At 49.5% G+C, this 27161-nt stretch overlaps 1 protein-coding gene across 4 annotated transcripts in view; it reads left to right on the plus strand.

The window, feature by feature from the left end:
• Window positions 1–27161, plus strand: part of RECQL4 (RecQ like helicase 4) — a 409056-nt gene that overhangs the window by 311851 nt on the left and 70044 nt on the right. For all 4 annotated transcript variants that reach the window (XR_011278686.1, XR_011278685.1, XM_069621818.1 and 1 more), the window contains exon 21: window positions 15998–16170. Coding sequence is in view for 2 of the 4 variants with exons in the window: in XM_069621818.1 (XP_069477919.1) it covers window positions 15998–16170 (173 nt within the window). In the remaining 2 variants the exon portion in view is untranslated. The remainder of the gene's footprint in view (window positions 1–15997; window positions 16171–27161) is intronic.

A 27161-nucleotide genomic window follows, 5' to 3' on the forward strand; every position in this document is an offset into this window, starting at 1 on the left:
GGTATTGGCATGACAGCCCATCCCCTCTTTGACTTGCTCCTCTCTAATTGCAGTCCGATTGCTGGTCATCATTTCGCACGATACCCTCTCATTTTCACCCCCACCTTGCGCCCCGCGGAACAGTCATTTTCACAGTATTGACTTTCTCCCATTTCTTCCTGCTGAGGTCAGTTATGCTCATCGTGGACGTATCCTCCCGAGCACGACTAAGGCCCACAATCTCCAGGTGCACTCCACTGTGTCTTGGTTGCCCTAGATAGCATGCCATCCTGTGGCAACTCGCTCAATCTCCTCTTCCTGTTATCTTTACTCTCCAGCATTGGTCAACGTCTGTTGACCATCAAACCTTATTTCATTCTGTCCCCCATACACTCTTTTCCCCCTAGTCCAAAATAACATTTTGCACCTGTCTCTTATGGCCTCCTACATAGGCCCCAGTCAGAGCTTACCTTCCAACTTTTCCACATCTTGCCAACTCACTCGCCCACTCCCTAAACCATGGATAGATCACCCCCCTGACATCCAGCAGCTCAGGACGATCCTGCACCTAAGCCTTCACGGCTGGCACAAAACCCATTCTCTGTCTCCCTGTGATTATCCAAAGTACTCTTGTGTCCAGCTCGCCCTGCTTCACAACTGTGTATGAATGTATGTGTGGACCAGAAAGCTGCTCTAAAGGAGTAGTTGCCTAAGAACTGGAGCCGAAAGATCCCCAGAGGAGTTCTCATTTACCAGATGGACCATCCCATCATAATCTGGTCCGGTCTAGCCCTCTTTTGCCGACCTACACTTTCGTGAATGCATTTCTACTGATTATTGAGTATTGGAAATCATCTGCTTTTAGGCGGTCTTCTCTGCTTGCACCCTCCTTCTCGACATTTAGTGTCTGGTGCACACTCCTCCCTCCACCAACTTTGCCACCAGCGCCACTCCTCACTGGTGTCCAGACCCCCAGGCACCCTCTTTGCTGCACCAACCTCAGCAGCTCTGCACTTTCACCACTCCTCTACTCGCCCCAGAGCGTGATCGTATTGCTGCCTGGTCAGTGCCTGAGGATCCGCATCGCAGCAGGATCAGGGTGGGTGCTGTACCCAAGGCCCTCACCACCGTTTAATGCTTTGTTGTTGGTCTTGAGCCACTGTTCAGCAACTACATATCTCTGCTGTCTAACTCTGTCTGCCACTACAACAGCTCTCCAGCAGATTGCAGTTCTTTTGCCTGCACAGGACAACCCAAACCCACGCCAATTACCACTCTAATCCTCATTCCCTGTTTTCCCCTCCCTTTTGTTTGTGCCCTGGTTGTACGTGTGCGTTTGTGGTGTTTGTGCAACGCCCTGATGCCCGACTTGATAAGTAAATAAAATAAATAATAATGATGTTCTCACAATGTAAATACAAAATATTCCCGAAGAATGATTTGTTCCTATCGAGCTGGCTATATTTCAAAGAGCTACTTATCTTGCTCAGATGTGTTCTGCATCGGATCAAAATTGAGATTTATTTATTTATTCAGATTTGTAGAGCGCACGTCAGCCCGGGGGCATCGTGACGCTTGTTACAGACAATGTCTTAGTTACATAGGTTACAATATTTGCAAACAAATACAATATTTACAGTAGACATGTACACATTAGCAATGCAGTATATTTACAAGGATTTAAGAGAGTTGCCTATTATTTTGCACGGAATGCGGTTTTCAGTTTCCTGCGAAAAATAGGGAGGGAGTTTTCGGCTCTGATATCTGCCAGAAGAGCATTCCAGGTCTTGGCTGCAATGTAGGGGAAACTAAGACCTTCGGCTTTGGCTTTTTTGATGCGTGGGATGCAGAGTAGGTTGGTGTATTGCGTCCTGGTGGGACGGGAGGAGGATGGTTTCTGATAGATAGGACGGGCGGAGAGGGAGAGGCATTTGTGAGTGAGCGTGAGGATTTTGAGAGAGATCCGCTCTTTGACCGGGAACCAGTGGGCTGAGTGTCTGACATGGGTGGTATGTTCTCTTCGTGGGATACTAAGAGCAGCCCGGAGAGCATTGTTCTGCGTGACTTGTAGTCTGTTTAGGTTTTTGGCTGATGTGCCTGCTAGAAGTGCATTAGAATAGTCCAGTTTGGCTCCAATGGTAGCTCTCGCTATGGAGAGGCAGTTGGGTTTGGAGAGGTAAGGCTTGATGGCGTTTAGGAGTTTGGTGGTGTGCGCAGATGCGGAAGTGATTGCGTTATCTTGTCTGGTCATTGATGGAGAAGAGTCAAGGAATACTCCCAGTGTCTTTACGGCTGTGGATACGGGGATGATGGAGTTGTCAGTGGAGAAGTTAGCGTACAGTTTGTCTAGAGTGTTTTGGTGACCTAATATCATGATTTCAGTTTTGCCTCCATTGAGGCAAAGGCCATTAACTGCCATCCATGCCTTGATAATGGAGTAGATTGTATGGAGTGCCTTAGCGTCTTCGTTGTATGATCCTGAAAGGGGAAGAAGTACTTGTGTGTCGTCCGCGTAGTTCGTGTATGTGATGCCATATGAGTCGAGTTTGTCAAAGAGGGGCTTGGTGAACAAGTTGTATAGTGTGGGTGCAGTGCATGATCCTTGGGGGACCCCGCAGTGGATTGTCGTGGGAGAGGCGTTGGCGATGTCCGAGAAGACTTTCATGGCTCTTCCCTCTAGGAAGGAGGTGATCCAGAGAGCTGATTCTTTAGAGAAGTTGGCTGAGTGTGTGAGGTGTGATGTGAGAGTCTTATGATCAACTAGATCGAAGGCGGCTGAGAGATCTAGGAGCAGCAGAAGAGCAGGCTTGCCTTTGTCCATGATTTGGGTGATCTGACTCTTCAGATCCACTAGGGTTGTTTCTGCGCCATGTCCTTTCTGGAAGCCTGACTGCCTGGTCCCGAGGATGGAGTGAGTTTCCAGAAAATGTTGGATTTGGCAATGTGTGGCTTTGTCCAGTAATTTCAGGAGGAATGGCGCTGTTGTTATTGGTCTGTAGTTGTTAGGTTGTAAGGGGTCAAGAGTAGGTTTCTTTAGGAGGGGCCGGAGCCAAGCCTCTTTGAGGTTGGCTGGGATGATGCCTGTTTTAAAGGACGCATTGATGAATGCCGTAAAGAGCGGCGCAAAGCAGTCTGCGCAGTCTTTGACGAGTTTAGGTGGGTAAATATCGCCTTTACAGGGGGAGGGTTTGAGATTTTTTAGTAGGTTGATAACTTCTGATTCAGTGACTTCTCTGAAGGAGAAGTCGGGTATGGTGGGCTTGGATGAGGTGGGTGGGGTGTTAGTGGGTTTGGTTCCTGTCTGTTGAGGAAGTGTTTTGCAGTGGTCTTTGATTTTCTTTTGGAGAAGGTCAATTTTGTTTAGCATGGCAGCCTGAATGCTGGTACACCAGGCTTCATCTTTGATGATTTTGTCCGGAGTAATGGGGGGGGAGATGAGCTCATTGAAGATGGCAAAGATTTCTTTAGAGTGTGATTTGGCATTGGAGATTTGTGTGTTGAAGGCGTTGGCTTTGACATCTGTGATGGCTATCTTGTATTGGTGGGAGATTGAATTGAATTTGTTTTTGGTACTGGTGCAGGGGTCAGATTGCCAGTTTTTTAGTGCTGCTCTTTGAGGGATCGCATTGAGTGCAGTTCTTCAGTAAAACAGGAGTTGATGTGTAGGGATTTCTTCTCTTTTTTTCCATTCGAGTGGGGCTATTTCGTTAATGGCTTTGGTAATGACATCATTGTAGATGTCTGCTAGGATATTGGGGTCATTAGCGAATGGAGGAGCTAGCTTGGTGGTATTGAGGTATGGGCGCAGGTTGTCCTCTGTGAGTTTTTATTTTTGCTTCTGACTTGTGCAGCGCTAGCAGGGGTCAGGGTTTTGTGGTTTTTGGTGATAGGAATAGAGAACTCGATGCAGTTGTGGTCAGTCCAGGGCAGAGAGGAGTTAGAGGTGATAGTGGATTTAATTAGCAGGAGCTAAAACCAGCTCCTGGGTATCCGCCATCACCCGGTACTAGGCATGAGCTACATTAGTAGAGCCAGGTGCTAGTGCAAAGAGCACTGCAAATCTAGTATCTGCATGAGTTCAAACCTCAGACCCACAGGATTGCCTCAATGACATCATGTCCTCCTCTGACCCCCCAGAGCTGTTGGTGTCCACATATAACTCCACCATGACACGTATGCTGAACCCGGTAGTACCACTAAAGAAGAAATCGGTGAGAGAAAACACTGGGCTTAATAGGTGGTATACCCCTGAGCTCACAACTCAGAAAAAAATAAGAGACTTGCTCTGCACAGATGGCTGGAACACCCTGCTGTGAGAAACCTGAAGGTATCTCCCTTACGAGTCCCCAGGGATCTGCCATCAAGATGGCCAGGACACGGCCATCGCTATTGGATCCAGTTCCTGTGGGTAGACCAGTGACGGAGGATCACCTGAATGGGGGAGTCCTCGGGGAGTGGAAGTGGTACACCGACGGGTGAGATGCGGTATCCCCCTTCTTCCAACACCTTTCCCCATCCTACCACGTATGATACTCAGAAACTCTACCCCCCGTTTCCAACACGGAACACATTTGTTCAAAACAAGGACAACGGACTAACACCAGAGCCGTTTACTTAACATGTTCCAACACGAGGGTCAGGCAGTCAGGCAATTGACCAGAATCGCACACACCTGACTGCCCTTTCCCTTCCCCACAGGGATAAAAGTTGACGCACAAAGGCAGTCTAAGAGCAAGGTAGAATGCACTACGAGACCCCTATCCCAGTACGGCAATTCAAGAGGAGGAGAAAGACATGAGAACCGAAGGGGCGACTAGGATAGAAGCAACATTGCCCTTTCCAACCTAGACAACCAAAGCCTCAGTGAAATGAATCGTAAGACCACGAACAAGAGTGTGTTTCAGCAGATGTCAACGGTACACAAAGCCCTCCTACACTGATAATCAGGACAGGGAGATACGCCTGCTACTGTGGTACCGTCCTTGACTCCAGAGACAAGCAAAGCCAAGCGGTTCATCACAGCTGGTGAGTTGAGAGGAGAAACTGTGTTGAACAAAAGTTGCAAATGGCAAATTGAGGGAAAATCAAAGAACTGACAACTTCTAAGGGGAAACCCAGCTGCAGAGGGGTCCAGCACCACATGGGTGCTCATTCGAGAGAGACTGGTTACTTTACCCATTGTTAGAACTACTGCTACCACAAGGCATTGGGAAAGCCACAAGAAAAGGTCAAAGTGGTCATGCAGGGCTCTAGGAAAATCCCATCTTTGACCAACAAACCATTTGAAAACCAAGGGAAGTGAATCCTGCATAGTAAGAAAGTAGAAGAAACTGAAAGGCTGGCAAACGTGAACCCAACGGAGGGATGCCTGCAGAACGGTGTTAGGGAGAGTTCTCATTCTATGGCTAATTTCCCTTACCTATAGAGTCCCCCAGCAGCTTTGCTGGATTTGAAGGGTTTTTTTTTTCTCCTGCTAAGAGTGTGACATTTTTTCCCCCTCTTACACATGTTTGCTATGTGTGTTCTAGGCTACTTTTTTGTGTTTGATGTCTATGGGGTTTATCTCATCTCCAATGGGAACCATCTTTATCCCCATGTGTTACACACCACCCTCTGTGCAGTGACACAGGGGTGTCGTAGCGACCCCCAAATATAGACTCCATACCCTGGGACTGACTACTGTCTCCCAGGGCATGTGAAGTCCCCATTGACTTTACTAGTCAATATTTGTGAACAAAACCAGTACAACCCATCTTACTATGGAGGTACTGGCAAGGGTTAATAGTTTTTCCCTCATGTTCATTTTCGAGAGGGTACCGTACAGTCCCTCTCTCAAAGGTTTCTGGCTGGTGGCAGTGCTTACTACCAAAAATATTCCACTGCGAATATTTCCCTATGGGATTTTCCCATTGTTCGAGGCTACCACATTTACTGACAGCCTCTAACATACCGCCGGTTTATTTTTATATTAACTTTACTCCAGTAGGTTTTATTTGCCAGAACTTTAATATAAATTCTTTCTCGTGTCTCTCTAAACTCCTAACCCAGGTCGGGGATCCTTTGTTCGTCCTTTTGGCGTGCTTCTGCCAAGAAGCCCTCCTTTCGGTGCCACTGAGTCTGGGGTGGATCCATTGTGTGGGAGGGGGAGTAGGAGCCCTGGACAGGGTTGCCTCAGCAACCCATGTCGCACTCTGCTCTGGTAGGCTGGAGGGCCTCCCGCCATGATGACCACTCCACTGTGTGAGTGACAGCTACGCTGTATGAATGGGTATCTTTTTGCATAAAAGCAGGGTCCTGAGGACTGGAAGACCAAGACGTCACCACTGGAACTAAGAAGCCGAAGAGGAGAGAAGCCAAAGACATCTGCAATGACTGAACCACCGGCGAAGCCCTGCTGCAGCGTCTCACCACACTTCTCCATACGACAAGAGAAGATCTTCATCTGCAAGAGCCTTCTTCCCTTGAGCTGGTGGGGCCAACCAGTTTGCCAATCGCCTTCATGGACCTGCCTTGATCGAATCGCCAGTGCCCTGCACTCGGAGACCGGATAGCCAGGCACCCGTCCACCCCGACTGCGATTTAAAGGAGCATACCTTTTATTTGTTTGGCAGCACCGCGGCTGGTTTTCCCTGCGCAGTGCAGTAACTCGAACCTCTCTTCCTCTGCTGGATCTCCCGAACTGCCAGGAACAACCGCCACCACAGGAGCCTCTTCTACATTTTAAGGTACTTTGTGCCGCCGGGCCTCCCTTTTCGCGTGGTAGCGCTACAGGTGTTTTAAATCCTTTACCTACCCGTTGGGTTGGCCGGCCCTATCCTCTAACATTGTCTTTCACCTTCTGCATCAACCTTTTCGAATTGTTAACCAAAGACTTGACTGCAGCTACAAGAACATTTTGCTCCTGGGCCCTTTGCCCTGTACCACTGACTGACACAGACCTATTTGGTAGGCAGAATCCAGTGCAGTTCGCTTAGGGAGCACTACACCAGATTAGGACTACAGGTTAGAGCAATAAATCCCCTTTGGTATCAGTCTGTACCACAGAGATTTAGTTGGTAGCTGTGGCTGAGCAGGTCAGACTTATCTCAAGAGGGAGATGAGCAGTATTCAGGGTTTACACAATAGGCCTACTGTGCTATGGCACAAGGAAACACTGACCAAAGCTTTGTAGTTAAAAAGAAAGTACATGTATCACAATTATCAAGCAAGTTAAATTAAGTCAAATAGAAAAATATACCCACTCCCTATATAAATTGTAGACCAAGTGAACCAGAGTGAAAACGGAGCAAAACGGCACAGTGACAACTACACACAAGGGATCCTCTAACAATTTATCGCAAGGGATGAAAAACTCAAGTTATCTAGAAATATGTTCTTATACACCCTAGCACCACTTCCTATCAGTTGTGAACCAGTTCAGCAAGACAGTGCATCAGTATAGGCAATACTTCAAATGAAAACTGAGCAAAATGGCATTTCACAATGATTATGCAGTGGGAAAGAAAGGGTAGTTATAAGAAAGGGTCGCACCACACAATTCGAATTGGGAATCAATCTCGAGAAGGCAGGTTTAACAAATGTGACCAGAGTCAGTAGGCCTGTGCCAGAGTTAATGGTACACGGCAAGGGCCCTGGAGCAAAAATGTTCTTGTAGCTGCAGTCAAGTCTTTGGCTAACGATGTTGAAAAGGTGGATGCAGAAAGCAAACAGACAATGTTAAGAAAGGGGGGTGGCCAACCCAACAGGTAGGTAAAGTATTTAAAACACCTTTAGCACTACCGCGAAGAAAGGGCTGCCTGGCGGAACAATGTACCTTGAAAATGAAGAAGTGGCTCCTGCGGTGGCGGTTATTCCTGGTAGTTCCTGCACTTCGGGTGATCCAGCAGAGGAAGAGAGGCTCTCGTCGTGGAGGAAGATTCGAGGTACTGCACTACCCAGGGATGAAACCAGCCGCGGTGCTGCCAAACGAAGTTTAAAAGGTACGCTGCTTTTAATCGCGGTCCGGGTCAATAGCTGTGTGGCTATCCGGTCTCCGGGGCACTGGCAATTCGACCACAGCAGGTTCAGGAGGGCGATGTGCAAACTGGTTGGCCCCACCAGCTCAAGGGAAGAAGGCTCTTGCAGATGAAGATCTCCTCTCGTCGTGTGGAGAAAAGTGGTGAGACGCTGCAGCAGGGCTTCACCGGTGGTGGTAGTTGTTGCAGGTGTCTTTGGCTTCTCTCCTCTTCGGTTCCGTAGTTCCAGTGGCGACGTCTTGCTCTTCCAGTCCTCAGGACCCTGCTTTTATGCAGAAAGAGACCCATTCATACAGCCTAGCTGTCACTCACACAGTGGAGTGGTCATCTTGGCGGGAGACCCTCCAGCCTATCGGGATAGAGTGCGACGTGAGTTACCTAGTCCCCCTCCCACACAAAGGACCCACCCCAGACTCAGTGGCGCCGAAAGGAGGGCTCCTTGGCAGAAGCCCACCAAAAGGACGAACAAAGGATCCCCGACCTGGGTTAGAATTGTAGAGAAAGTCACAAAAAAGAAGTTATATCAGAGTTCTGGCAAATAAAACCTACCGGAGCAAAATTAATATTAAAATGCACCGGCGGTATGTTAGAGGCTGTCAGAAAAAGTGGTAACCTCGAACAATGGGAAAATCCCATAGAGAAATATTTGCGGTCGAATATTTTTGGTAGTAACCACTGCCACCAGCCAGAAACCTTTTGGAGGTACTGTAGGGTACATTCTCTAAAATGAACATAGGGGAAACACTATTAACCCCTTCCAGTACCTCCATAGTAAGATGGGTTGTACTGGTTTAGTTCCTAAACATTGACTAGTAAAGTCAATGGGGACTTTACAGGCCCTGGGAGACAGTAGTCAGTCCCAGGGAATTCAGTCTATGTTTGGGGGTCGCTACGACACCCCTGTGTCACTGCACTGGTCCCATAGGCATTAAACACAAAACTAGCCTAGAACACACATAGCAAAAATGCCTAAGAGTGGGAAAAAGAGTCTCACTCTTAGCAGGTAAAAAGAAACAAACCCTTCAAATCCAGCAAAGCTGCTCGGGGTCTATCGGTAAGGGAAATTAGCCATTGAATGAGAATTCTCCCTAACACTATTGACTCTGGCTGAATTTGTTAGAACTGCCTTCTCTAGATTGCTTCTCAACTAGAACTGTGTTGGTGCACCTAATTCTTATAACCACTGTTTCCTTCCCACTTTTTAAACTTGTGAAGTGTCATTTTGCTCGGTTTTCATTTAAGTATTTTATATGCTAAAGTACTGCCTTGCCTAAACGTGTTCACAAACTTATGGGAAGTGTTGCTAGGGTGTTTTAAGAATATATTCCTGTATAACTTGTGCTTTCCCTCCCTTTTGAGAAATTGCTAGAGTGCCATTTGTGTTTGGTTTTCACTGTGCCGTTTTGCTCAGTTTTAACTCTTGCTCAAACTTGTCTACAATTTAACCAGGGAGGTGTCTATTTTTCTTGACTGATTTTAACTTGCTTTAATAACTGTGATTAATGTGTTAACTTAGAAGTGTGTAACATAAATATATATATATAATTTTGAATACAAACCTTTGGTCAGCGTTTCCTTGTGCCATAGTATTATAGCCCTATTGTGTAAAACCTGAATACTGCTCATCTCCCTATTGAGATAAGTCTGACTGCTTAGCCACAGCTACCAACTAACTCTTTGTGGTACAGACTGATACCAAAGGGGATTTATTGATCATACCTGTAATATTAATCATCTGTAGTGCTTCCTAAGGGAACTGCACAGGATTCTGCCTAACAAACGGGGCAGAGCATGATGCCCCGATTATCATCGTGTTGGCAAGAGTGAACCTGGCAGAGGGATGTCCACAGTGGATTGTCTTAAAGGACATTAAGACTTGTGATTGCAACAAGTGAAAGTGTTTTAACGAAAGCCGTGGTGAACCCAACGGAGGGAGGCTAACAGTCGAGAAGGGTCTGAACCCGGAAGAGGGAGATCCAGGGGTGAACATTCATCACACAGTGTACATACAGAAAGGAACTTTTTGGTTTGTTATTTTGAACACATCAGGTCCTCGGAGGCAAGGGACTTTTTGTAGAAAAGAAACTTAACCGCCGAAGGTCCTGATAGCTGAGAAGGGATCTGTCGTCTTGTGCTGGGAAAGCTCGAGAGTGTGCTGTACTCGGGAGTCCCACCTTGTCCGTGCTCAAAATGTGGGGAAGGGAGACCCCCGGCTACCACATCCTGACTTATCATTTGTGAAAACTTCTTTCTTTCTTGTGAATCCTATCCCACTCTCTTTTTGTATTTAGTTGTAAGGATTGGCAATAGTTTTTTTTTTTTTTCAGTATAGGCCCTTTTATTTGACAAGACGCCACTAGGACTGGCTTGTTATTTGATGGTCGTAGCTTGCTCCCATTTTAGATTTAGGATTAGATTACACGTTGTTCCAACCTGCATATACAGTTTAATAAACACCATTGAATTGTGATCGCTTGTGTCTGTCTTTACTGTTGCCACCATGAGTTTGTTACACCACTGATAACAATAAAGTAACCTGGAAGAAATTGGAACAATCCTATAGACTAGCAATACTTGAGACACACATATTTTTCAACGAGCAAATTAACAGAGCAAACAACAACTCAAAAAAGTTCTTTGAAATTTTAAAACCTCTCAAAAAACCAAAGCGCAAACATTATCCATCTCTCCGACTGACCAAAACTGGGGCAAGTTTCAGCATGCTTTCGCTGACAAAATCTCCATGGCTCGGGATAAGCTTAGTAAACACTTGGCTGCCATTAAACCCCATGGTTTGTATACCTCGCTATCGTACCTACCAAACATTACAAATACGCCACCACCTAAACATAACCAGTTAAAGTTCAACTTTAAACCCAACACAATTCTGGACATGGAAAAAACTTTGGCTACGATGCACCACACCTCCTGTCTTGGAGACATTATACCAGCCAAATCTACCTTGGACAATAAAGGCATTTTTCCCCTTTCCTCACCAGATTCATGAATGCGTCCTTCCATCACAACATGTCCCAGACGTCATTAAGATGGTCACTGTGACCTCCCTTGTGAAGAAAACTGGTCTGGATCCAAAAGATGCTAAGAATTTATATCACCAACTCTAACTTCCTACAGAAGATCATAGATAAAATGGCAACCTTACAACTTCAAGCCTATCTAGATACCACTTTTAAACTACACACCAGGCAGTCCGACTTCATATCGGAGCATAGCACAGAGATGGCCCTGCTCAACTATACAAGCCTAAACGAACCTTACATTCTGCCAACCTGGCCCTGGTAGGCTGTCCCAGATTCATTCGGACAAATGGCCTCAGCCTTGTGATCCTTTCCTAAAAGAGCGGCCCACTTCTGGAACTCCCTACCTGTGGAACTATGACGGGAAGCAAACCTCAAGCCCTTCCGTATGTCACTAAAGACTCTGTTCTTTAGTTAAAGCAGATGTTTCCAGACCTCGCCTGGCTTGCCCCCCTGCCCTTGTGTCATGGACACAGGCCCCAGAACACAAAAACCACACCATCTACTGATGGGGGCAATGGGTCACATGACTCACTTATGTCCCTTTGGGACCCATAAACACAGGGGCCCTGGCTGGACTCCTTCATGGCACCTTTGGCACCAGGCTCATATAGAGATGTGAGCAGGAACACTTTATTTCAGTGCAGGAGTGCTTTTACTTTATTTCAGTGCAGGAGTGCCTTTATTTTACAAGAACTCTCCAGGAGCTGAAAGCCTTTATTCCAGAGAACATCCTCATGTGCTGACTCATCGGGTGTGGCTCCCTAGGCCTGGTCTTAATGTGCTGACTCATCGGGTGTGGCAGGCAGGCTGAACCTGGTGGGCATGGATTCAGAAGCTCAGCTATATAAGCTGCTCCATCCTTAAGGCCGGTGCTTCCTGTTACTGTACACTCGCGTGCAACGTGACGCTCACTGCCGCTTGGATCAGTTTACTTACCTTTGAAACCAGGCGTTCTCCTGCATACTCACCTCGAGGAAACTGGTGCTTCATCTGCAGACTCATCTGACATCCAGTGATCTTGATCCTGACGCCGCAGCACTGCACTCCGCATCCACGAACTCGGACCCTGTGAAGAAGAAGAAAGACAAGGTTAGAACATCCGTCCTAGGGCCGCGCCACATTTGAACCCCGCGCGCCCCCTAGTTAACAACTTACCAGCTACTGTACTGCTGCAGTTTTGTTCCTCGTTCCCTCCGGCTGCCGCCTCGAGCTCTGCAGCTTCTGCTGGGCCAGCACCATCACCTGCAAGGGAAGAAAGCAAAAGAGCAAACCTCAAAAGTGGATCGGACAGCAATACAAGACAACAAACTTTACAATACAACAAAAACAGACGAGGAAAGACAAAGGCAAACAGGAACACTTACCTGAAGTATAGTGGCTTATTCGCAGCAGGACTGGACTACCACGTGCAAGGGACCAGTGAAGGAATTTGTTCCAGATCATACAAGCGCCCCTGCCAGAAGCAGCAGGACGGTGTACTCGCAAAACTAATCAACAGGTGAGCTTTCCAGGGAAAGCGCATCCCACGGGTACCACGGTTTGGGAGAAGGGGTCTGGAAGGGTATCAGGCGCACAAGCTGGCATACTCATGCCCCCTATTCTCCACACAGGAGCAGTCCCAAGCAGCATCACCTATTCCAACCAGTCGCCACATAAGCACAGAGGGCGAAGTCGAACCCGAGCGACCTCAACCCGGGAGGGCTGTAACCGTGCCCCCAACGCCTCCACAGAGACCAGGTGAGCGTAACACCTTGTCCTGTTTTCTCTGTTTGTACTCTTGTGCTCCTGTGCGCCCTGATACCTGCAGGTAGTTGGCCCTATACAAATAAATAAATAGATGCAAACACTTATGTCCATGACATGTTTTCCATTCTGCTTTAAATGTCCCTTTAGATGTGATTTTATTCATATCACTGAGAACGAGGAGTAAATCTCACATATCTGTTTGTAAGGCCCAGTTGGCCTTGGGAGTCAAAGGTAGCGCCTTGTTACTAATGGTTTCAAGCTAACCAGGTTCTCCTGAGCTAGAAGCAGGAGCTAAATAGCTCCCAGCTATTTCGAACCCTGTGGGATTAGGCTCATGCGCTTAGGTGTTCTAGTATTTGTGAATATAATAGATGACACTCATGATTGAGAACTAGGAACATAGCTTTTCCTAACGCCCCTGGGTGGTTATTTGGACTCCTCCATTCATGGAGGCTGTCCTTTAACTTCCTTGGCTCATAAAGTGGTGGCTGATCAAAGCCAGTTTACAGAGAACAGAGACATGGGCAAGTAATGCAGGGCAACACCGTATGACTTTAGGTATTTTCTGGGTAGCCTGTGCTTTAGCTTGGGTCATCTGCAAATATGTCACTGTTAGTTTTTGGTACGCTTTGAGTTTGGTGCTCTATCCTCTTCATCAGGTCTGTACAGGATGCGGGTAGCAAGGCTTCCTTGATGGATGGTGAGGCGCTTGTGACTGGGCTGGTCCTGCCTAGTCGAAGGAGCAGAGCACTATAACATGTCTCTGGCTCTGGTTATAGAGGGCCGGTACAGGGACCTCGCATTCCCGCCAGGAAAGGTCTTGGCGACTTGAGGCAGTTCCTTCTCAAGATCATCTTCAGGTTGAGGTTATCATCCATGCATCACAACTCGTCTTCCAGTGTTGCAAAGTGTGGGAGCAGACATTCCAATTTTATGGGCTGTTGGAACTGGGGAAGGAGAACCAAGAACTTGCTGATGCACCCATTCAAAAAATCAGGCGTACATGCAATTAGTGGGGGGGGGGGTTGCCTTCGGCAAGATTTGGGGTTTCTTTCTAGGGTTTCTACCAGGAAATTGACAGTATTTACAAACTGGTCATAGCTGGGCTTGTCATTTACAGCCCTTGCGTGTCCCGAGGGAGACAGGGACCATGACAAAATATGTCCACTCTCCTATCCAATTCGTTTTTACATAAGTCTGTTCCACTGGATTTTTTACAAGGGGCTCCTTGTAGGCACACACCAGAGATATAGCCCACTGTACCCCAGTAGAATGAAATATGTTGCTTGCCACCAACTAGCTAAGGCATACAGTCCGCTGTGCAAGGGAACTAGCGCGGGGGAAACCTGGAACTTGGTTTATCCATGTATCATGCTCTTGGTGGCTTCATCCTAGAGCGCCATGATGGGGCATTCAGTCTCATAGCGATCTATGTGACAAGGTCAGACTTGGCCAAAATGGGATGAAAACCCCTGTGATCCTGGGCTCGGAGGCCAAACTGGGACCAATCCAGTGCCAGAGCTACCAGGGGGAGTCAGTGGCATCTGGGAGGGCCCCAAGTGCGATTCTATACAAGTCAATTTCCATCAGCCTGTGCCTCTGGACCAAAGTGCTGGCCAGTGGTTCTCTCTTCTTTTTCTTCAGGGGAAGTCCAGCTATCGGAGCCACACGCAAACCTGTATCAAAACCCTGCTGAGGGGAGAAAGCCAGTGGGAAGAGAGTTGGAACCTCCTCTGCTCATCTGTTAGGAGCCCTGTAAACGTGACCTACCAACACTGCTGGGTGAAAGGAAGCCACCAGATAAGCTCCTGCGCAGCTGTAGCCAACACCGCACACACCACATGCCAGTCTCGTCCCGAATGTCAATGAGACCAGTGCCGAAGCCCTCAACCAACAGGGACACGAGAAGCCACTGAACAAAACTGATATTAGTTTAGGTGCGACCATACCAGTAGCTCCCCTTACATGAGCTTGGACACTGTATGAAACAAGCCACCATTGTTGTTCAGTGGTGGGCCACATAGATAAAGAGGGCAGGCCTTATTGCGCTGTATGAAAGTTCAGTGGTATGCGACACCTCCAGGGAAAACACTGGGCCAGATTGAGCAGGGCCAGCCGGCCAGCCAGAGGATAAGGAGTTGGTTAAAAGAGACCCCCAGGAAGTTGTGGGTCGTCTGGTGAGGTCAGAGGAGGAACAGGTGGCAGACGAAGAGACCTGCAGGTGGAAGAACAGTGGAGTGGATTTTTAGGACCAGTTGACGTATTGGTTAGTGAGTGCAAGTGGTACTGCCTTGAGTATGTGTCTGAAAGGCTCACTTGTGTAATTAGGAGAGGGAGTATGTGTGAAGTTAATGAGCATAAAGGGAAGGTGCCTGAGAAGAAGGTGAGGGGAAGGGAGTGCTAGTGGTGTTGAGGAGGAGGGATTAACATCAAAGGGTGGAGGCAAGGCTTACGAGTAAGAGACATCGAAGGAACAGAGGAGGGAGACATGGAGTAGAAATGATTCTGGGCTCTGAATCCAAAAAAAGGAAGGATGCTTATTTAAGTGTGATTTTTTTTTTTTATTATTATTTTTTTTTATTATAGACCACAGGCCTAGCTTGCGGAATGCATGGGGATTAGAGAGTTGTCTCTGAGTTTATGCTCTGGATAAAGAGGGAGGTGGGAGATGAGCTGTGAAGGAAGAGGTCAGGAGGGGTCCCTAACAGGCAGGGATATGGAAGTGGTGGTGGTAGTGGGGGTGGTGTGGCTTTACACACATTTGTAGAGGTGCTCCTTCCTGGTTTTCAGAACAGCAGCAAATCTAATGTGGCAGGCGAAGGGTGGGGGGAGAAAATATACTGTCTAGTGGAATGGGCTCGGAATACAGGCCTCCAACCATGGCCGTAATTTTAGGGGGACCAGGGTGTTTCTGCCCCACGACCCCCCCCCCCCCACTTTCCCTCAACGTTCACGGCACACCATTTTGCCCCCTCATGTGTCGGGGTCGCCTTTCCTTTAGATGTCATGACCACCTCACCCCACAACATTTTCAGAAAAGTTCTTCCACTACCCATAGAATGGCTGCTGGTGTTGTGTAATAAGCGAACGATGAGTCCTCAGAATTGCCAGCCGTCTTAAATGGATGCTGGGGGGTCAATGGTGGACACATTTACCATTGCTTGCAGCCTCTTGTCCCGTTGTGTGCTCATTGCTGCCTTTCTCTTTTTTATCCAGATGCCCTCCCATTGCTGTGTGCTTGGCCCGAGAACGTATGGAAGGGAAAGACCACACCCACTGCAGTGAGGTGGAGTTTAACGTGGTGGACCTGGCTGACTCGATGGGCTGGGAGGTCCTCCCGGTGAAACGTGCTCTCCGACAACTACAGTGGAACACAGAGTTTCAGAAAGGTAAGCTTTCCTCTGCCAGTCCCACCAGTGCTTTAGTAGTGTGGGCTCTAACAAGGGGTGTTAGCTAAATAGTGATAGACTTGTGGGCTTAGAACAAACCGTACACCAATAGACACTGCAGACAGCCATTCTGCAAGCTATTTTTTGCATCCAATCTGTATAGTGTAAATTCATTTCATTTCATTGGAGTTTGCGAATAAATCGCCCTCTCCCTCAGTATTCAAACAGTTCAACCAGTGGGTAAATCACCCTCATGCTGTAAATCACAGCTGAGACAGTTGAGGGGTATAATTGGCACTTGTTTCCTGGCAGTGCATCAAATAAGGGGACATCACAATGACCACATAAGTGTATGTCTTTGATAATGAGACACTGTAATGCACACTCGGCTCGTTTCATTTGTCACAACACCCTTTAAGGAAAATATCTGCAAACCACACTAGTGTTCGGTTATGGAGGTGAGGCCTGGGCTGCTCTGCTTGAGCAGAGGGTGTCTCCTTTGCCTCAGTGCTTCCCGGACCTTGTAATTCAATCTCTCAGTCCCCAGGTCTCCTGAAACACGTTTTCAGATGAAGGGCGCGCACACAGGACAATATGGCTGACCCAGGGAGCTCTGGCTCGACAACAGTTCCTGGAGTCTCCCAGGGTTCTGGCCTGGCACACATAAATCCAGGACAGTAGCACAAATGTGTACAGTAACCCTTCGATAAACAGTGACACAAGTGCACGTGACACAAGTTTGTGCACAGGGCCGGCCCTAAGAGTTGTGGGGCATTGGGTGAAAAAGGTTTGTGGGACTCCCAGCCCCGAAATTTATATATGTGATGGCATCCGTGACCTCAAAGAAAATGACATCCCACATTTAGGCTTAAATACGCAAAGGGATCATGGGAAATAACATTGAAAGGAGCTGCCAGAAGTAAGCCAAGATACCAATAAAATCTGCGATGTCAGGCTTTCTTTAGTAGCGGACACTGGGCCAATTCATTTTTAGGGACTTCTTTCTAATTTTGGATAACTAGTAGTGGTGGTTGGAGAATTTGTTGATTGGACTTGCGTAAACATTTACTGTGAGTTCGAAGCAAATAAGGGTTCAGGAGGTTTTCCCAACCTGCCCGCATTCCAGAAAAATCTTTCAAATAATTACATAAAATTGTGCCTTTTACAGCACGCTTGCTATCAAAAATGGTGTAAAAAGAAGCATAATCAGTTTTATACGGTAACCCACTAAAAGAAGCAATAGATGCATGTGTAACGAATCAACTTCCGTGGCACAAGTGGTCCAGGAATGTATACCGGTTTCTAAACCGTCAATAAGCCTCACAATTCTAGTACACCAGAAGGGATCTGAACAGATTGGAAACACAAGTCAATTATTTTTTTTTTTTTAAACTTTCTTTATTGATTTTCAACAGATTGATAGACCACGAACATATCAGGTACTGCATATACATTACACGTCCATAACTTCCCCCATACCACCCTCCACCCCCACCCCACCCCCCAAGACTCCGATCAACTCCACTGTTCAATATCGAGCCAGTTCAGAGGTCAGGGCTGGCTGATCAACTGAGGGGTCATCCACCGCTCCAAGGTGGAGTAATGGCACGGTCAGCGACACCCAGCGATGTAATTCCTCACTGGAGTCCAGCCTCTGTTCGTGGATAGCGGTTTCCCACGCTCCGGTCTCGGCTGCCAACCACTTAGTGAGGTCGTTCCACCATTGTGCTTCAATCGGGCCTTTGGGGCTCTTCCAACACATGGCTATGCGTCTTTTAGCCGTGATATAAATTAAGTCTTTGAGTCTATTTAGGGGTTTGTTTTTGCGATCACGGCTGCACCTGCCCAGGATGCAGGCCACAGGGCTATGTACGTCCAGTTCAATGTCTGCTTTTGCCACCCTTCCCCGCACCTGCATCCAAAAGGAGCGTATCGTTGGGCAACCCCAGAACATGTGAGTCATTCCCGCCTTCGGCTCATTGCATTTAGGGCATAGCTGGATGGCTGCGCCCTTGAAAGACGATATAGTTTCCGGAGTTAGGTAAGCCCTGTTGGTAATGTATAGTTGGATAAGTTGCAGACGGGCGTTTCTGGAGATTTTCTTGTGATAAAGGGTTACTCCTTCCCATTCCTTGTCGTCAAATTCCCGGCCCAGTTCGTGCTCCCACTTCCCTCTGCTCCTGAGCTCATTCCTGGTCGTGCCTAACATTAAGGCTTCGTAGAGCCGTGAGGTCTCGTGGCCCCCCTCGGCGGTGTTCAACATAGTCTCAATAATCTCGTCCTCCGCTGCAAGAATGGTCGCCACCGGCCATCTGTCTTTCATGGCCTGGATCACTGCTCTGTGGAGCAGAAATTGTCCTGTAGGTAGCTCCGAGGACTCGCTCAGGTCGGAGAATGTTAGGATTACCCGATCCTGAACCAGGTCTCCGAGGGTGGCCACCCCGCAGGGCTCCCACTGTGCTCGCGTTTCCAGTTGCCCCCACGGGCGATGGGTCATGACTGCTGCTATGGGGATCTGTGGGGAGTACGGATCAGGGGACCCCAACGTTCTGCAAGCCCTTCTCCAGAGCCGAGTTCCGAGCTGTACCAGATAAGGGTGCTGCCTTAGGGCGTCCTCCTTGACCCAGAGTAGGTCCCTGAGTAGGAAGCCTGTCAGAGCTGGTTGGAGAAGTCTGGTATCTGTGGTGATCTCATCGGCCATCCATCGCATCACATGTCTTAGCTGGCTTGCAAGGTAGTATAGTTCGAAATTGGGGACTTTCAGACCCCCTCTTTCGTAGGGTCTTTGAAGTGTTTCCAGTGCTACCCTGTGCCTGCCCCCCTGCCAGAGGAACTGCCTGCATAGTTTATTGATGTCTCTAAAGAAGGAAGGGGGGATGTTGAAGGGCACGTTGGTGAAGTTGTGTAATAGGCGTGGAAGTGCTACCATTTTGAGGAGACCTGCTCTCCCGGCCACGGAAAGCGGAAGCTTCCCCCAAAAGTCCATGGAGTTTGCTAGGGCATCTTTAGCTCTGACTGTGTTGAGGATGTGTTCTGTGTGGGGGTTACGGTGTATAGTGATTCCAAGGTATTTGAAGGAGGTCGACTGCCATTGCAGATCTAAGGAGGGCAGGGATCTGAAGTTTTCTCTGTATAGTGCAGCAAGCGGGTAGAGGCAGGACTTGCTTTTGTTAATACGGATTCCTGTGTGAGTTTGGAAGCATTCTAGGGTTTCAAGAATGTAGGGCAAGAGGTGTTCGGGGTTGTGTAAGTATAGCAGGGTATCGTCAGCATACATGGAGACCAGATGAGTTATCCCGTCGATCTCAATGCCCCCATCGCCATACTCCTGTCTGAGGTATGCGGCCACGGGTTCACTGGCGATGATATAAAGCATCGGGGAGAGAGGACATCCCTGGCGAGTGCCCCTGTGGAGAGACCACGAGTCAGAGTATGTCTTGTTGGTCCGCACCCTGGCAGATGGGTTGGTGTAAATCAATTTAGTCCAATTTAAGAAAACAGGTCCTATTCCCATTTTTATCATGGTGGCATATAGCCACTCCCAGCGCACAGAATCGAAAGCTTTGGTGGCGTCTAATGACGCGACCGCGTATTTCTGGGGCCTCAGTTCCGTGCTGTATATAACGTGGTGCAATCTCCGCAGGTTCTCGGTTATGGAGCGCCCGGGCACATAGCCCGTTTGGTCCTGGTGGATTAAGTGTGGTATTACCCTACGCAATCTGTTCGCTAGGAGAGAGGTGAGGATTTTACCGTCAACGTTTAACATGGAGAGGGGCCTATAGGAGCCGCAGTCCGTACCTTCCTTGCCAGGCTTGAGAAGGGGGATGATAACGGCTTCCCTCATGGTGTCGGGGAGGGTGCCGCGCTCATAAGCCTCGTTATACACTTGGGTCAGCAGAGGAGCCAGAGTTTCCTCGTAAGTTTTGTAAAACTCACCGGGGAGGCCATCAGTACCAGGGGCTTTTCCAGAGGGGAGGGATCTAATGATTGCTTTTACTTCGTCGGGAGTGATGGGCTCGTCTAGTGTTTCGGCCATCTGTGAGTCTAATTTAGGCAGCTCAATGATGTCTAAGATGTCTTCAATGCTGGTATCAGCCTCGGGCGGGGTCTCGGAGTAAAGATTATGATAGAAATCTGAAAAAACTGAGTTGATTTCAATTTGGGTATGTGCCGTGGTGCCATCCGGCTTAAGAATTTGGCAAATGGGAGCTCGGGGGGTCTCACTTTTATACAACCAAGCCAGGAGTTTCCCGGGTTTGTCTCCTAGGGCGTGGGTTCTTTCAATGTGTTTAGTATAACTCAATTTACCCAGGGATTCCCAGTGTGTTAAACAGGTTTGCTTCAGGTCGGTTATTTTTTGTAGGAGTTCAGGGGTTAAATCAGCCCTGTTTTCCAATTCACCCAGCTCCGCTTCCGAGCGTTCCAGGGAGGATGTGATGGATCTACGGGCCCCTCCTATGGACGCAATCATCTCCCCTCTTATGACTACCTTGTATGCCTCCCATGCAGTGCCCATGTATCTGACGCTATTCAAATTTCGTTCCCAGTACTCCTCGGTGTAGTCGCTTACGTGTTCCCGAAGGGTCGCGTCATGGAGGGCTTCGGCTCTAAGCCTCCAAGTGGGGATCGGGGGTCTAGGCGGGAACACTTCCCAGGTGGCCAGCAGCGGGGAATGGTCAGACAGGACCCTGGGCAGGTAGAGGGCGTCGCTAAACATAGCTTGCTGTTCTTGGCTTACAAACAAGTAGTCCAGCCTCGTGTGGACAGCATGGGGAGGGGAGTAAAAGGAAAAAACTCGCTGATCAGGGTGCAGTTCTCTCCACAAGTCTCGGAGTAACAGCTGGTTAGTCAGTTTGGACAGAATCTTGGCCGGGGGGGATGGGCGGGTATGTTTATCATCAGATCTATCTTTTAGAGGGTCTAGGGTGCAATTGTGGTCACCTCCCCAAATCATGACGCCGTCCCTGTAGGGGCTGAGCCTTGGGTATAGGGAGTGGAAGAAAGCGGTAGCGTCGTGGTTGGGTGCATAGGTGCTAATTAGGCATACCTCTCTGCCTTCGATGGTGCCATACGCTAGTGCCATCCTACCTTCATCATCAGTCTTTGTGCTTATTAGTCTGAAGGGGGTGGTTGGGTCAACCCATATCAAGACTCCCCTTGCATAGGAGGAGTAGGAGGATCCTATCAAGGTTCCTCGCCAAGTTTTGGCCAATGCTTTAAGTTTATCAGCAGAGAGATGGGTTTCCTGAAGCATGGCAATCCCGGCTTTGCACCTTTTCAAGTATGCGTGGACGCGACGTTGTTTCACATAGCTATTCATGCCCCTGACGTTCCACGTGATGATTTTTATCGTGGCAGCCATGGGTAATAGGGGGTATAGCGTCTGTTTGGGGGTGCAGGTAGGGGCCGTGTCAGCGGCAAGAAGCATGTAGGGGATGTCAGTGGTCTAAGCGCTCTTAGATAAGGGTACATAACTGTGAAGCAACTGCCTCTTGTTCCCCCACTCAGTGGCTTGGGTGTCGCCTGGCTTAGGGGCTGAGTGGTCCTCGGGTTATGTATTCTGGACGTCAGTGGTCTAGTGGTTTCCCTTCCCCGGCACCTAACCTTCGTGCCAACTCCCATATTCCCTCCCCCCCGTAACTTTAAACAACTCAAACTAATAACAAGTCGAGCGAGGTATCCCCCGTCATGACTATCCCGTTTCTGCTCCATTAGACCGTGCATTGGTCGCCTGGTGCCCTACGGGCGGGTATGGGTATACCCAAAAAAAAAAAACAGGAAAAGATTCCGGGGGTGGAAGAGTGTTCGACTCTGGTGCCTCGCTGCTAAGGATCTGTTCAGCTGTGACAAGCTGGCACTTGCGTGGAGGGGACCATGGGGGTCCTCGGGCCCAGCGCCGCCAGCGTGGTGTGGCTCAGCGCGGTCGTCGCCCCTTCGCCTCTATGTCGGGGATCTGTTCCCTATCCATCCAGTCGCGGGCCTCAGACGGAGTGTCGAATAGGTGGGCTTTGTTGTTGCGTATTACTTTCAATCTAGAGGGATAGAGGAGCATGTAGCGCAGTCCGGCGGCCTTCAATCTAGCTTTGGTATGTATGAATTGAGCCCTCTTCAGTTGGACCTGGAAGGTGTAGTCGGGGTAGATGGATATTTTGGCCGAGTCTCTGAGGATCTGGCCGCCCGACCGCGAGTAGGCCAGGATGGTCTCCCGGTCTCTGTAATTAAGAACCTTCGCTATTACTGGTCTGGGTGGGGTGCCAGGAGGGGGTCTTTTGGTGAGGGATCTATGGGCCCTCTCGATCGTAAAGCCTTGGGACAGTTTCTCGGCGCCAATCTCCTGTAGCATAAGGTTCTCCACGAAGTTCGTGGGGTCGGATCCCTCAATGCCCTCCGGCAGGCCCAGGAGGCGGATGTTATTTCGGCGTGCCCTCCCTTCTGCCTCTTCGGCCCTTTCCTCCAAGTTCTTCACTCTTTGCTGCAGTTCGTCAACATCTCTGAGGAGCTCCACTTTGGTTTCTGTATTTTCGCGCACTTGAGCCTCAAGTGTATCAGTCCTGTCGGCTAAGGAGCGGACGTCCTGGCGTAGGAGGCCCAGATCTATGGCCACCGCGTCAATTTTTTGCTCCATGGTGGTCTGGAACAATTTAATGGCCTCGAGGATTTGGGCATTGCTAGGTTCAGTGGCCGTTCCCGGGAGGTCGGGTTGTGCGTCCAAGGTTGTGCCGCTAGAGGTTTCGGAAGCGATGGGGCCCCCAGCAGTGAAGGTATCTATGGTGGTTTGGCGCTGTTTGGACCTGGCTCCTTTGGTGGACATGGCGGAGGGCCTGGCGGATCTTGTCTACGCTAGCGTGGGCCCGGGGCGGATGGAGCCGTTCGGGGTGTTACGCCTCGGGGTTCCAGAGGATATGGTGGGCAAAGGGGGTGGGGGAATGCAGGTCTTCCCCCGGCTCACCTCGTGGGCTCAGCGACGCCCGGGCCTTCCGTTCTTCTCTCCGGCCACCACTCCAGGGGCTCCGCTCTCGGCAGGCTGCGTGCAGCACCCAGGCCGCGCCGCCCTTCGATCTCCGCTCGCGTGTCGAGTCGCGTGTGCCCTCCGCTGGTCAGGTGCAGTATCGGGGCTCCGGGCCCCGCACGGGTTGATGAGGAGGAGCAGGGCGGGTAGGCCGCTCGGGACTCCGTCAGCGGCACTGGAGGCAATGCACGCGGCTGAAGGGCTTCCTCTCTCGGCCGGGCATCCAGGTCAGGCAGGATCGTAGGCACCGTATCCGATCAGCTCAGCTAGCGCGGCGCCGCGGTCCGGGCGCGGCTCTGGTGTAAGGGCTGCCGCGTATCTCAGCGCGAGGGAGCCGCCATTTTGGTTTTGGTGGGCGGCGATTTTCCGTGCGGCAGCTCTTACTTCATAGGGTGCCTCCGGGCTTGGAAAAACAGCCAGCGGGTGCAGGATGGTAGCAGCGTTCGATGAGAAGGAGTGCAGGCTTCAGGGGTTCACATTTAAGTAGGAAAAACAGCTTATGTTGGTCGCATCGGACGGAGCGCACCCAGAGCACGTCCTCTTCACATGGCGGTTAGCCACGCCCCCAAGTCAATTATAAACCTCCTTGTCCAATTTTAGTAACTTGGGCAGAACGGCAGGCTTATCTCCGAATAGTCGTGTATTGTTGCTTAGTGGAAATACCGCGAAAATACAATTATTACCCAATGATAAGGTACTGTCCATTCGAGGTTGTATACACATATCTGCTTTATTATTATTCAACAGACAGTTCTAGCACACTAAAAAATACAACCCACCCTGTAAAGGAATGCATAGTACAGAAGTTTCTGGTGCTCGACAGGGTAGGATCGAGTCGGTTTCTGGGCACTTTGCAGTTTCTGCGACACTTCAAGGTGGAAGGCAGCTGCGGTTATCAGGCGGAAGGCAGTTCAGCGAGTGAGGCTGGGAGGGGTGGCTGCAAGCTGGCCTACACGGCGGCTCAGTGTCGGGAATCATTGTCTCAATGCTGGCCAACGGGTCTGAAGTACCGGTCGAGGCATCTCGGGCGGCGTTAGTGACTGCTGCCTAACAGTCGGCGGTGCAGCCGGTTGTAGCTCGAGGGGCTCGACTGGCTCAAATTTCCTTTAAGGCGGGTGTCATAGATGCTTGTTGAGGCTCTCCTCCTAGCTTCTTCACTGGGCTTATGACGTCCTTTAAGGCGGACGGCCCAAAGCTGAGGAGAGTGTTGCAGGCAGCTGCCTTGGCCTTGGTTTGGTTCAGAGACTCTCTGGCACTTCCCACCTAGGAAGCTTGCTGCAGAGCCTGGCAGGGCACGCTGTGTGCTGGCTGGGGTCCAGTTCTGGAGCTGCTGGAGGGTCCTCTGGATTCAGTAGCTCTCTCTGTTCCCTGGGAGATGTTTAGGGGAGGGAATATTGCTTCCCTCTTCGAGGTTCTGGCCTTCCTTCACTGGTAAAAGATATAAGGGTACCTCATCCAGGTGGCCTTGGGCTATGGGATCCCCCCTCGGCTATCACGCAAGTGTGGACTGTTGCTCTATTTGTCTGCAGCACCCCCCAGACTCTGTGACTGTGCTACTCCTGACAATCTCTCTACTCGATCTCAGAAGGCCCCTCTTTTACCAACCACTAGGCCATAACACTTTTCTTCATTCCTGTGCTTACACTGCCTACACCCCTGTATTGTTGAGCTGCTATACCTGTTGACCACAAAAATCGAATTCAGCTGTGTGCACATCCTTCATGTTGATGCTGCTTGTTTAAAAAATCGAATTTAGCTGTGTTCACTGTTAGGCAGAATTATGTGCAGTGCCCTTAGGGACCACTGCACACAATTAAGACTACAAGTGGTAATACAAGTTCACCTTTGGTACAAGCCTGTACTACTATGGTAAAGTGGTAGCAGTAGCGGAGCAGCCAGGCTTATCTCAAGAGTATATGAGCAGTAGCAGAGATAACACAAAGGGACCACAATTACTGTGAATCAGGCAAACACTGACTCATGGTTTCAGGTAAAAAATACAAGTACATTTATTTTTAAAACATTTGTTATAAACACACTTGTTGTTGTCGAGGATCACACAGTCGGACAGTTCAAGATTCAACGTAGCCAGGAGTACTTAGATATTGTCAATAGAGGAAGCAAAAGTTATAAGAAGGAGGGAAGACAAGGGCAAGCCTTGGAGGAGAAGAAAAGGGATTCACCCTAATTCCTCAAGCAGAACACAGTACCTTATTCAATGAAGAAGCTGGTGCCACGGCAGTTGTTCCTGGTAGTTTCCTGCAGACCCACGGTGCGATGGTGAATAAAAGGTGCGCTCCTTAAAAAAAGGAGAGGCTCTTCAGATGGCTATCCGGACCACTACAGCAGTGTGCAGCGATTTCTACCAAGAAGAGGATCCTCTGGCTGTGGAGGATGAGCTGGTTATCCCCACAAGGCTCAAGGGAAGAAGACTCCGGACTGGGTCTTCTCTAGTCGTTGAAGGGTAGATAGCTCAGGACTGCATCAGGGCTTCACCGGGACGGGGTAGTTGCAGCAGTTGTCGTTCTCTCCGCTTCTCTTCGGTTCCTTGTAGTTCCAGTGGCGACTGACTTCCAGCCCAAGAGACCTGCCTTTTATGCACAAAACCCCTATTCAAACAGCCTGGCTGTCAATCACCCAGCAGGGGGGTTGTCCAGCCTGGACAACCACATCAGCCAATCGTGGCAAAGTGCGACTTGGATTTCCTAGGATACCCTGTGCAGAGGGTGACTACACCCCTCCCTCACATTCAGCCCACCTAGACACCCAGGCGCCTGGTGGAGGGCTTCTGAGCAGAAGCCTGCAAAAAGACGGTGAACAAAGAAGGTGAACCTAGTTTGCCGCGCAAAGTAAAACACAAGAAGGACTTTAACAAAAACAAATGGTGAATAAACCCAACCGGAGCCAAGAGACAATTTGGCCACGAGGGTTTATTTTTGAGGCTAATACAATAGCCAAGAACAATACCACGTTTATCTAATATAATCGTGGTAGAAAAGTTAGGGTAGATACCACTGCCACCAGCCAAGTCTAAATGTTAAGAGCGAAACAATGCTCTAGGAGGTACAGATAAAAAGTGCTAAGGATTAACCCTTTCAAGTACTCAATGTAAGATGGGGTGTACTGGATCTGTGGTAGATTGACTAGGTAAAGTTAATGGTAACTTTACCCTTTTCTAGGGGACTGTAGTCAGCCTCAGAAATGTAGTCCGGGGGGAAGTCTCAAAGACAAACCTGTGTCACTGCACTGAAGGTGCTGTGTGACACACAAAAGAAGGGGGCTACTGAAGGGGTGTACTCCAGAGTCCACAATCACAAAAAAACACAGAAATATACTTGCCAAAACACAGGTAAGAGTGGGGGAAAAGCTCACACTCTTACCAAGTGGAAAACAATAACTTCAGAAGTCCAGCAAAGCTGCTGGGGGACTCACTAGGTGAGGGAAGTTAGCCATAAATGAGAATTCTCCCTAACACCCTCCTCTTGTATGCGCCCCCCTCCTCTTCCACCTCCTCTTGCGCGCGCCCCTCCTCTTGCGTGCGCCCCTCCTCTTGCGTGCGCCCCTCCTCTGTGCGCGCCCCTCCTCTGTGCGCGCCCCTCCTCTGTGCGCTCCTCCTCTTGCTCGCACCCCCTCTTGCATGCCCCCCTCTTGCACGCCCCCCTCGCATGCCTCTCCCTCTCGCACGCGCCACCTCTGTAGCACAGGCCCCCCTCTCTCATGCTCCCCTCTCCCATACACCCACCCTCTTGCACGCATGCATGCATGCATGCAGGCACCCCCTCTTGTGTGCGACCCCTTCTTGCATGCAGGCGTCCCCCCTCTCGCACACTTGCACGCAGGCGCCCCCCTCCCGTGCATTTGGGCTCAGCGGCCCCCCTCCCGTGCATTTGGGCTCAGCGGCCCCCCTCCCGTGCATTTGGGCTCAGCGGCCCCCCTCCCGTGCATTTGGGCTCAGCGGCCCCCCTCCCGTGCATTTGGGCTC

The sequence above is a fragment of the Ambystoma mexicanum genome, chromosome 5q, assembly GCF_040938575.1.
Source record: "Ambystoma mexicanum isolate Mex_15411 chromosome 5q, UKY_AmexF1_1, whole genome shotgun sequence".
Classification (NCBI taxonomy): Eukaryota; Metazoa; Chordata; class Amphibia; order Caudata; family Ambystomatidae; genus Ambystoma; species Ambystoma mexicanum.